General features: G+C 41.6%; 1 protein-coding gene across 1 annotated transcript in view; it reads right to left on the bottom strand.

Moving 5' to 3' along the window:
* The window catches only part of GRHL2 (grainyhead like transcription factor 2), a 175,753-nt gene that overhangs the window by 115,366 nt on the left and 47,877 nt on the right, over window positions 1–12,510 (bottom strand). The window contains exons 2-3 of the mRNA XM_055286930.2: window positions 10,760–10,955; window positions 1,423–1,490 (exon numbers count right to left, since the gene is read on the bottom strand). Coding sequence (XP_055142905.1) covers window positions 1,423–1,490; window positions 10,760–10,955 — 264 coding nt within the window. The remainder of the gene's footprint in view (window positions 1–1,422; window positions 1,491–10,759; window positions 10,956–12,510) is intronic.

The following is a 12,510-nucleotide window of genomic DNA, read 5'->3' as shown; positions in this document are numbered from 1 at the left end:
CCGTAATGGAAAAGTGACTCACATGCAGGCAGCCTTCATGTTCTGCTGGGGTTGTGCCCTGGAGATGCTGCACAGCACAGGGCTGCTGGTTGGTGGAGAGGCCCCTGCTGCTAATCACAGAAGACTGTAATGTCACAAGCAGTTCCTATCAAGGCCAGGTCAGATTCTGACACGTGCTAGTAGGGGATTTTATTTCCATATGGAAGAACCTCCAATAGAAAAACACTATGGCTTCTCTCCATCAGACTGCAGGGGAAGATTTATTGATGGGTGAGTTTGAAAGAAGTGGATGAGTTTGGGCCAGGTGCGGTGGCTCACGTCTGTAATCCCAGCACTTTGGGAGGCTGATGCGGGTGGATCACGAGGTCAGGAGATAGAGCACATCCTGGCCAATATAGTGAAATTCTGTCTCTACCAAAATACAAAAAATTAGCCGGGCATGGTGGTGCGCACCTGTAGTCCCAGCTACTCAGGATGCTGAGGCAGGAGAATAGCTTGAACCTGGGAGGCAGAGATTACAGTGAGCCAAGATGGTGCCACTACACTCCAGCCTGGTGACAGAGCGAGACTCCCTCTCAAAAAAAAAAAAAAAGAAGTGGATGAGTTTGAAAGAAGTAGCTGAGCGCGGTGATTCAGTCCCTTCTGGTCCTGTCTCTTTTTCTGGATCATCCTGGCCAAAGAGAGGGGACTCTCCCTCCAGTCACCCCGCTGTGCCATAAATGGTACAAAGTCATGCCTGGGACTGAATAGGTACAGTTACCTAAGTCAGGACTGAAATGTTAAAAGCTGCAGATTCCAAGTCACATTCTCCAATTGGCTTCATCAGAAATAAAGCTGCTTTTGATTCTTTGCCCCTTTTGAATCTCAATTTATCTGACTGTGCCTTGCTTTTCAGCTGGTTCTTGATTGAGGAGGGCAGACAAGGGGTGTTCCATAGCGATCTCCTGCAGCTGTCCTGCCCCCTCACCCTGACAGCAGTAGCGCTTACAGTCGCCTCAACCTGTGCCTCCCTTGGCTGAGAAAGAGCCCAACCTCCTTTCTTTCCCCTCCCCCTATCATCGAAAGCAATCCTTCAAGTGTCTCACTTCCTGAGGGGCCTAATTGCAGTTATAATGCCATAGGGTTGATCAGAAAAGTTAATCCCAGCAATGGGCTGTCTTACCAGCATCTCACCTCTGACTCAGGATTTTAAGCCTCCTTGGAAGGGCATATCTGAAGAGGGTGGAGAGACCCTTTGGATGCACAACAAACATGCAATTTGCTCTCGTCATTGAGAGATCTAGCATTGGTCCAGACTCAAAAGACAGATAGAGGATGCTAAGCTTCTTGACCCCATTTCCTCTCAAGAACAAAACATACAGTTTAATAACATTGTTTTCAGAAAACATACAGTTAATTTGGGGGCCAGGCAAATTTCTTTACCTTTTCTCCTGGTCTTCTTGGCTGTCACTTGCTTTGCTTACAGACAGCAGCCTCTTGTCTCGAGGAACCTGGAAACATCACCAACCATCAGTCAGACGTACACAGATGCAACCATGACCATGTTCAGAGCCGGACACCAGCATAAGCAAAGAAACCAAAATGGACTGTTCTCCAGGAAACAGTGGAAAAGTTGCTATCACCAGGAGATGTTAAAGGTGAGTAGCCTGAGTGACAATGATTATGGAGCCAGAGACAAAGGGTTGGTGATAAATATATGACCACAACAGACATGATTCGGCTGCTCACTGCTGGCCTAGGTGACTCTCCCTGGACCCGAGCACCTCTCATGCACTCCCCACCTTGGGAGTGGAAGAGGGGAGAGGAACAATGTGAGCAGAGGTGAATCGAGACTTGGGTGCCTTTGATCAGACAGAAAATAGAGTTACAACAAATGTCACCACAAAGAACAGGGATCTACCTCCTCTCTGATGAGAACTTTAAGTGCTGACATGGTGAAGACCTTAGGCACGGGGGGCCGTACTGAGCCAGCAGCTGGGGGAAGCATCCAGTATATCTGGGTCCCACTTTGTCCACCTTCCTACACAGCTTGTGGACCTGCTTCCACAATTTTGTTTCTAAATACGCTTTCATTATTGTCTTAAAACTCCTAATGCCCTTTGGGAGGCCAAGGCAGGCGGATCACAAGGTGAGGAGATCGAGACCAGCCTGGCTAACACGGTGAAACCCCGTCTCTACTAAAAATAGAAAAAATTAGCCGGGCGTGGTGGCGAGTGCCTGTAGTCCCAGCTACTCAGGAGGCTGAGGCCAGAGAATGGCATGAACCCTGGAGGCGGAGCTTGCAGTGAGCCAAGATCGCGCCACTGCACTCTAGCCTGGGCGACAGAGCGAGACTCAGTCTCAAAAAAAAAAAAAAAAAACTCCCAATGCCAACATATTACCTGAAAAATATTGAAAAAGTGCTCATTGAGAGAAGGGCCATCCCACCAGCTGTGTCTCTGACCATCATCTAATCATCTACTGCATCCTAGATCCTTTACTCTGCCATTGTTTTCAAACACATGAATAAGTAGGCTTGAATTGGGTTGGTTGACTGAATTTTTTGTTTGTGTATTTTTCTTTCTTTCTTTTTTTTTTTTTTGCTCTATCTCCAGATCTTCCTTCTAGCCAAACTCCGTTGCACCCAAAAAGCAGTTTTGCTTTCTTGAGATGAAAGAACATTCATGAAAATCATCCTCTACTGGAGTCCTCTAGAAATTCCTGTGATTTCCTCTTACCTGAATATGTACACAAGCCCTGACACCTGGTTAGGGTGGGGACAGCGGGGTGGCCAGGAGTCCAGACCCAGAGCCTGCTTGCCTGAGTTCAAATCTCAGCTCTACCACTCAGTAAACTCTGTCCCACTTTCCTCATCTGTAAAATGGGCATAAAAATAGTCCCTTATCTCACAGATTTTTAGTAAAGTTAAATGAGTTAATTTAATTTTCTAAGCGCTTGGAGTATCTGGTACTTTATATTTGTTAATAAAAAATAAATCAATTGTAAATCATTCATGTTAACTTTCAGAGTGTATACTATACCAGGCATTGCTAAACACTGGATAGAAATGAGATAAATGATAGTTCTCATCATCTATTGAAGATGACAGATAAACATACAATTTCAATAGTAAATACACCTGTGTTCATTGCAGCACTATTCACAGTAGCCCGAAGGAGGAAACCACCCAAGCGTCTGTCAGCAGATGAATGGAAAAGCAAAATGGGACATGGCCATACAATGGAATACTATGCTGCCTTAACAGAGAATGAAATTAAGATACATGCTATAATATGGAGGGACCCTGAAGACACTACACTAAAAAACTAAACCAGATACAAAAGGACAAATATTGTATGATTCCACTTACATGAGGTACCCCAGAAAACTCAAATTCATAGACAGATGGTAAAACAGAGAGGACCAGCAGGTAGGAGGATAAGAAAGGAATTATTGTTTAAGGAGTACAGAGTTTTCTATTTGGGAAAATGAAAAGGCTCTGGAGATAGATGGTGGTGATGTTTGCACAACAATGTGAATGCACTTAATGCCACAGAACTGGACACTTAATAATGGTTACAATGGTAAATTTTATGTTATATATCTTTTATGACAATTTTTTTAAAGGCATTAAGGAAGAAGTAAGTATTAAAGGAGACCTCACAGCCATAAAAATAGAATGAAATCATGTCCTTTGCAGCAAGATGGGTGGAGCTGGAGGCCATAATCCTAAGCGAATAAATGCAGGAACAGAAAACCAAATACAACGTGTTCTGACTTATAAATGGGAGCTAAACATTGGGTCCACATTGCCATAAAGATGGGAACAACAGACACGGGACTACTAAGGCGGCGATGCAGGGCAAGGGCTGAAAAACTACCTTTTGGGTCTTATGCTCACTACCTGGGTGCTGGGCACAGTCGTATCCCAAACCTCAGTGTCACACAATATGTCCATGTAACAAGCCTGCACACATACCCCTAAATCTAAAACAAAAGTTGAAATGATAAATTTTTTTTAAAAAGACCTGCATATGTATCCCAGAACTTAAAGTATCATAATTTAAACAATAAAAATAAATAATAAAAGAGGGGAAAAAATGGAGAAAGAAATTCCATTGGCATTGAGATTAAAAACTTAATAAACTGGAAAACTATACATATATAGAAAAAAGGAGACCTGCCTTCCCAGTTCTGCCTGCCACTAGACTCTGAGTTTATGACTCGCCCACCCCCCTAGAGAGCACTTAGTTTCTTTCCTAAAATATAGTTATTCCTATAGTGTTTTAAAAATTCAGTACCCCATGATATGAGATAAAACTGTGCTACCGACAGGGTTCTCTGGAAGCCTAGAGGGTGGAGCTCCCCAGAGGGGCTGAGTCATGGGTAGGAATTTGTCAGGTGGATGGAGAAGGCTTTCTAGCCACCAGGGCTGCTTATAAAAAGGTTAGAGGGCAGGACAGCACAAGGAAGGCATGGCCAGCATGAGGAATGAGTTGGGGGAGATGTGGCCTTAGAGATGAGTAAAGGCCAGACGAGGAAGAGCCTCTGAAGCAGGGACAGATGATTTACTTCTTTTGTTGTGTGCTATGGCACCATCACATTTTTCTTGACTGTCAAGCATCCCTCACCCTCTCCCCTTCCAACCAGGTGGCACAAAGTCCCCTGTGCCTCTGAAACCCATCCCCTGCCCCTGGACACCAGCCTCCAGGCTCAGCCTCCAGGGTCCCTTGCTTGGGCTGCTGAAATCAGCTCCTATCTCTCCTCTCCTTGATTTCATAACTGTGAATGATTTCTGGATCCATTAGGAAGACTCAGAGTGGTCTGCTTAAAATGCAGTCTGATCTTGTCGTGTTGCTATTGTACTTAAAATCCTTCAGTGCTTCCCATTACTCTCAGGTAGGTAGTCTCAAAAACGTCTCCCATCTCAATGTAGGCAGCCCCTGTTTTTGCTTCTCACGCTTGGGCCAACTATATCTATGACCATGCATGTGCTCCTTGTCATAAAAGAGGCATCACACAAAGTCCTCTCTCCCTAGAACATGCTCCACCCCTCCTACACCCACACCACCACTCATGCCTTCTGCAGGCTAACTTGTGCCCATACTTTGAGTCCCATCTAATTTTCTGTGTCCAAGATATGGCAATCTCTATGCCTACCTTGTACATGGTTATGTCCTCAGTGCCTGGAATGTAGTAGGCCCTCACTAAATACTTATTGAAAGAATCAATTGATCAATGAAAATGGCCTGGAAAGGGCAGGACCAAAGAAATAGAAGAATAGGGATTCCAAACACTGAAACGTGTTAGCGACTCCCAAAGATTCATGGAAGTGAATGTTACTGTTGCCAAGAGCCCCTGATGTGAGCTCTGTGCAGACAGCTGTGCTTGGTCTAAGGTGCTAGGCACAATACCATAAAGGTGGTAATTAACCTGCGGGTTTGCTCTTCTTTAAACCACGCTCTTTTTTGAAACTTTGGCTTTACAAACCATCTTTAGTTAAACTGACAACTCTGAACTTGGTCTCTTCCCTTGAGTCCTAGATGTCCCTACCTGGACATCCTGCAGGCACATCAAACTCAACTCTTAATTATTGTTCTCCTCAGAGCCTTTATTCTGTACTCTCTGCCTTGATTAATCCAGGAATCATCTTAGGCATCTTACCCTTGTTATGAACTCCCCTCACCAACTCTCTGTCTCTCTCTCTTTCTGTCCTGGTCTGTGCACGTGACAGATCATCCTCTACTCTGTGGCAGAGTAGGCATTTCTTCCTCTGGAAAGCTGGTGAATTATCTGGGAGGTTGTCAGTCAACCCACTGCTCTTGGAACATACCCCTTGTAGAGCACTGAACTCCATAAACCATGGTTATAGGTTTATAGCACAGTGTTTGTCCTGGACTGTGATTGTCGGTGATCTCTCTGAGGTGGTGAACTGAATATCACCTGCCTTTAGATATCCAATATTTACCCCCATTGCTGGGAGGTCATAGCTACTTAGTGAATATTTTTTGGGTGGGTGTGTGGTTGGGTGTGTGGATGGATGGATGGATGGATGGATGGATGGATGGATGGATGGATAGATAGATGGATAGATGGACAAACAAATCAACCAACAAACTGGTTTCCAGCAGTACTGGTCAATAGAACAGATAGAAACCAACTGACCAGGGAAGCCTATTTTTCACTACAGCTGAAACCAGATGATGATAAACCAGCTCTTTCAAGCGGAAAATAAAGTTACATAAAGTAAGTCAAAACATTTTTGAAACATCTGGCTAATTGAATCTGTCACATTTTTCTGTCATGCCTGAAATTCATGGAAAGGTCACACAACTTTGGAGCTATTATTGGTCAGTAGTTTAAACTGGATAGAGAACTGGGCTAGAATTTTAGTCTCTAAATTATGACAGATTCTGTACATTTGGGTTTTAAAAAATAAACACCACTTGATGAGTAAGTAATTTGTTAAGCTCCAAATGCATACTTTTAAAATTTTTAAATGAATTCAAAAAAGGGCATTTTGTAAATGGTGGACATTGTAAAACAATGGCTATTAGGAAACATACAGGATTGTCCTGTGATCTTGGGTAAATCCCACTGAGTTGCATGAACTATAAAATGTAAAACCTGATGGACTGCACTGCAATGATCCTGTGGTGACAGTTATCAACTGTAGGTGAAAAGACCTTGAAATTTATGAAGTATTATGCAAAGGTATGCCTTTGCCACATTCACAGGACAGGGACCACCATTTCTGGAGTGCCTGCGCATAGCTCGTGAACTCCTCCCTGTGGACGGAGTGTCTATGACTGTCCCCTCAGGGGTGATATACTCCAACTTCAGGAGTGAGGAAAAATGGTTTCTTCGACAAAAATAGAATCAATTCATCCTCTGAAGAGGCATAGAAAGTCTATAAAATGTAAATGATAACACGGCAGCAATTTTTACAATAATTTAACTTCCCAGAGTTTACATGCGTTTAAACCAAAAAAACCAGACTGCTTTGTTTCATTAACATTTCACTTGACTACAGAAAGAGGTCTATCCTCAAGGGACATTTAACTTTGTTATAACTTTAACACCAACATATATAAGCTGTGAACACCCGGGCAACTGAAAAGGGCTTCAAAATGATCATTTGAACATACAGTGTTTGAAAATAAGACCAATTCTTTCCAGAAACACTAAAATGTTTCAAGCAAAAGTATAGCAAAGCTCATGTGAAATAAAAGAAGCTATGTAACTGTAGTAGTCCACACAGTCTTGGAAATATTAATTCAACAGAAGGAGTTCTAGACTTGGCTGCAACTTGAGTTTTATGTAAACTCCCTACCTGGTATCTCAGAATATTTACAGAAAGCAATATTTCAACTTTCCTTTAAATGCTAGCAAATATATAAGAGGACAGGTAATCTAGGTACCACATTTACTAGTACTTAATCACCCATATTTACTAATACTTAATTATCCTCTGCATCTGTGGGAAATAAAATACATTGCCTTCATAAATTACTAATTATGGACTGGACGTGGTGACTCACGCCTAATCCTAGCACTTTGGAAGGTCAAGGTGGGTGGATCACTCGAAGCCAGCAGTTCAAGAGCAGCCTGGCCAACATGTACAAAATCCTGTCTCTACTAAAAATACACAACAAAAATTAGCCAGTTGCGGTGATGTATGTCTTAGTCTCAGCTACTTGGGAGGCTGAGGCAGGAAAATCGTTTGAACTCAGGAGATGGAGGTTACAGTGAGCTGAGATCACGCCACTGCACTCCAGCCTGGACAACAGAGCGAGACTCTGTCTAAAAAAAAAAAAAAAATTACTAATTATGTTTGTTTCAGGATATACTTCTCTTTCTCACTAACACAAAAAAAGAATTGCCATCAAATACAGATATATGAAATTATATCCATTTCACAATAATAGAATAAAATCTATATTTTAAAGAATAAGGACAACATATTTCTCCCAAATATGATCAACATATTTCTTCAAAGCCTTATGAAAACTATTAACTGACATATTAATTTAACATTATAAAAGTTTCAAACAGGCTGGGCATGGTGGCTCACGCCTGTAATCCCAGCACTTTGGGAGGTGGAGAAGGGCGGATCATGAGGTCAAGAGATCGAGACCATCCTGGCCAATATGGTGAAACCCCATCTCTACTAAAAAATACAAAAATCAGCTGGTCGTGGTGGAGCGTGCCTGTAATCCCACGTACTTGGGAGGCTGATGCAGAAGAATCGCTTGAACCCAGGAGGTGGAGGTTGCAGTGAGCTGAGATCATGCCACTGTACTCCAGCCTGGTGACAGAGCAAGACTCCATCTCAAAAAAAAAAAAAAAAAAGTTACAAAGAGAAGTTGTAATGATCTGAATAATCAAATCAGGGTCACTTTAAAGATATATTTATAGATTTTGAAGATCAATTCAACTGTCAAGTTTTGACTATTCTTTTCATCATAGAAGAAAATCACTTTTCAATTTCTTTCTAAGGATGAGATCAAAAACAGTTAAGCCCTCAAGAAGTGGTCCAGTACACGAAGCAGCCTAATTTAATGAGCTCTGTGCTTCCCAACTATCCTTAATACGTTTTGAAAATTTTCAATTTGAAACATTTAGAATTTATCCTTGCATTTCTGAAATGAGATCCTCAATCAGAAAGAATGAAAACTATAAAACAACCACAGCCGGAAAAGAAGAAGAAGAAAAAGCCTACCATGAAATCATTTTGGTTTTCAGACTTTTTTTTTTTTTTTTTTTTTTTTCAGGAATTCCCCTTCACTGTAGAGAAAATAGCCTTAGTTACATGCAATATAGTTTAGGCCTTAAAGCATTCTTTCATCTGGAGCCCAAGTCCCCCAGAGTTAAGGTCCTTCTTGCTATGTCAGGAGTCCTGCTGGGAGTTTTATGCCTTCATAAGAGGGTGGTCACAATCTGCTAGTGCTGGCTCTCTTAATAAGTGGGAAAGTCAGCCTAGACTGGAGAAAGCCTAGACCAATAGAAAGCCCTTCGTATGTTTATCCAGCACTTCTTAACTATAAAGGATGCATTTATTTGAGTTAGCAATATCCTTATTTAAAATACCCTGGATGGTCCTACCTGTCAGTCACTTGCACCTGCCACTCATACCTTGCTCTCCATCTTAGATAAAGCCTCGCTTTGTTTGCAATCATCTCCCCAAAAGAGGAATCCCTCCTGAGTGTTTTAATGGGAAAGAAGTTGGAAAAGGAATGTGTAATTTTAGAAAACTCTGGCAGAAGAGTAGGTGTGGTGGCAATGCCAGAGGTGGTGGTGGGAGATCTTTTGAAAGCATGAGAACTGTTTTAGGGGAGAGACAGGAGACAACAGCTTGCAAAGTGGAGGCTGTTGGAAGTTAACAGGAAGTAGGAAGCAGAAAGGAAACAGGAAGCAGAGACCAAAGGTTACTAAAAGGGAAATTATCTCTCCTGCATGATTTTGCCGAAACCTCTGGTTTTTCCATGATGGAGGGAGAAGGGGAGGTGGGATTCAGTTCTTATTCTAAAATAAGAGTTAATAAGAGTTCACTGTGCCCAATCAGCAAAATAAACACAGCCATCCTCACATTTGTGCCAATTCCTAGCATCAGCCAAAGGTGTTTACAATCAAGGCAGGCAATAAATCTCATTCAGTAAATACTTGTCAATTTTTTACACTTCAATAATTCAGAAGAAGCAGGTCATACCAGGCATAGTTCTTTATGCTTGAGAAAAATCATTGTTTTTTGTTTGATTTCCTGAAATACTCCTATTTTATAGGTAGCATATGGCAAGTAAATTTTTGAAATGTAAGTGCATTACATTTATTTTGCCTTAAGACTTTTTCAAAATAAAAATTTACTACTCATCAAAACAAATGGAGAAAGTTAGGGTTGTAACAAAATTAGGCATTGAAATTGCTGCAAAAGTCTTCCAAAAAAAGTGTTCATTGGAATGTTCCTTATAAAACTGAAAAATCTAGAAACCCTGAATGTTTCTTATAAATAGAAAAATCTAGGGGCAACCTAAATGTTCAGCCACTGATCAATAACTAAATTATGGTACAGCCACTGATATGATTTGGCTCTGTGTCCTCACTCAAATCTCATCTTGAATTGTACTGCCATAATTCCCATGTGTTGTGGGAGGGACCTTGTGGCAGATAATTTGAATCATGGGAGCAGTTTCCCCCATACTGTTCTCGTGATAGCGAATAAGTCTCACAAGATCTGATGGTTTTATCAGGGGTTTCCACTTTTGCATCTTCATTTTCTGTCTCCACTGCCATGTAAGAAGTGCCTTTTGCCTCCTGCCATGATTCTGAGGCCTCCCCAGCCATGTGGAACTGTGAGTCCAATTAAACCTCTTTTTCTTCTCAGTCTCCAGTATGTCTTTATCAGCAGTGTGAAAATGGACTAATAAAGCCACACAATGTAATATACTTCATTCAGCAAAAATAATAATCCTAAAGTAAACATAGCAACAAGGAAGTATTTTGTAATATGGTAAGAATAATATGCAAATAATATTTATGCATGTGAACAAAGAGCACAAAAAATATTATCCCAAAATGAGCACTTCCTCTGGGTGGGTGATAAAGTTGAGCTTTGTAGATGGGGAAGCAGGGGGCAATGAGAACAGGAAGAGGTTGAATTCTATATTGAGTTTGGAAATGCTATTAGTTCCCTGGCCTGGGACAAAGAATCTGCTCCTTCTTCCCACCAGCAAAGGGTTGTCCTGGAGCAGGAAGAAGAGAAAAGTGGAGGCTGGGGACCTACCTTGTAGTAGTCATAGAGCAGGCCAAGGGCAGCAGCACTGTCCTCATCACCATTAATGCTCATCATGGCCTTGGTGGCCGCCGTCAGGGGATTCTCCAAGTATGACTTCCAGGCTTCATCCTCACTGGTGTAGGCTCTTCGCGTATTAAATGGAGGGTCACTGGGCATGGGCACTAAGGCCACTAGTCTTTTATTACTGTAAAAAGAAGAGAAATGTGAGGTTCATTTTCAGAAACAGCAAATTTCTTACCCCTAATAATATACACATTACATGACTACAAACATTAATTTTTAGTTCCCCAGAATGGGGGAGAAGGAAGGGAAGAAGTTTAAAGTTAAAGTGACAACTACTGATTTATTTTTTTACTGTCTATAAGAAGTAATAAGTCTTTAAAAAGTAGTACCAGTAGTATAAGTTGGTATTATGGTTTGAATGTTCATCACCTCCAAAACCTAAGTTAAAATTTAGTCAACGTTGTGATGGTATTGGAAGGTAGGGCTTCCACGTGGTGTTGAGCCCACTCATCTTTAAGAGGTGTTTAGGTCATGAATGGATTAATGCCATTATCAAAGGAGTGGGTTCATTGTGACTGAAATAGATTCATCCCCTCTTGCTCTCTTTCCATCTTGCTCTCTCTTTATCCTTCCATCTTTCCCCATAAGATGATGCAGCAAGAAGTCCTTGGTCAGATGCTGCCTCTTGATTCTGGACTTCCTGGCCTCCAGAATTGTGAGCCAATAAATTTCTACCCAGGGTCAGGTATTCTGTTATAGCAGCACAAAATTGACTAAAACAATTGGTCCTCTTCAAACTCAGAGCTCTGTATCCAGTCATTCTAGGGGCCAAGTAATTTTATTTATTTATTCTTTTTTTTTTTTTTCTGAGACAGAGTTTCACTCTTGTTGTCCAGGCTGGAGTGCAATAGCACAATCTCGGCTCACTGAAACCTCCGCTTCCCAGGTTCAAGGATTCTCTGCCTCAGCCTCCCAAGTAAGTGGGATTACAGGCGCCTGCCACCATGCTTGGCTAATTTTTCTATTTTTAGTAGAGACGGCTGGTCTCAAACTCTTGACCTCAGGTGATCCATCTGCCTGGGCCTCCCAGAGTGCAAGGATTACAGGCATGTGCCACCATGCCTGGCCTAATTATTCTTTATTAACGAATGCAATAATGGAACCCTAAGAGAGAGCAGGTTTCATTTAATTCTCTGAGTTCTCATCATAAATATGTGCAAGACATTAAATGTGATCAATATGCTAATGATTATTGAAAACTGTTTTATCTAGTTTAATCTATACTTGAAATTACTAGCAAATTATAGACGAACTTATGTCTCAATGTAAAAGGCAATGTAAGCTACTTTGCAAACACAATGTATTACAGGTAATGCTGTGTAAAATGATATGGAACAGCAGTAATGAGACGGACTCTATTGTAGATCCTGTGCTGCTACAGAATTCTACAATATTTAGGTGATATAAAAGCTACAAGCTACAAAGACCATCATGGAAAGGGAGGGAGTCAATATGGGGAATTTGCAGTAGAAACAGAAATGGGTGGGAGTCAATCAATCCTAACCAAGCCAGCCTTGCATAAAGCAGCAATTGACAAACAAGGCAACGTCTTCAGGTGAGTATGATGACTCAAGTACCCATAGACCATGACAGTCCTCAGCATCTCCCCTTGCTGGGTGCTCAGCTATCAAATAACAGAGCCTGCAGGTTTGGTCACTTCTCTCCTAGCCCTCATA

This window comes from Symphalangus syndactylus, chromosome 7, assembly GCF_028878055.3.
Source record: "Symphalangus syndactylus isolate Jambi chromosome 7, NHGRI_mSymSyn1-v2.1_pri, whole genome shotgun sequence".
Taxonomy (NCBI): domain Eukaryota; kingdom Metazoa; phylum Chordata; class Mammalia; order Primates; family Hylobatidae; genus Symphalangus; species Symphalangus syndactylus.
The sequence above is the reverse complement of the archived record's forward strand: the minus strand, read 5'-3'. Positions and strand labels throughout refer to the sequence as shown.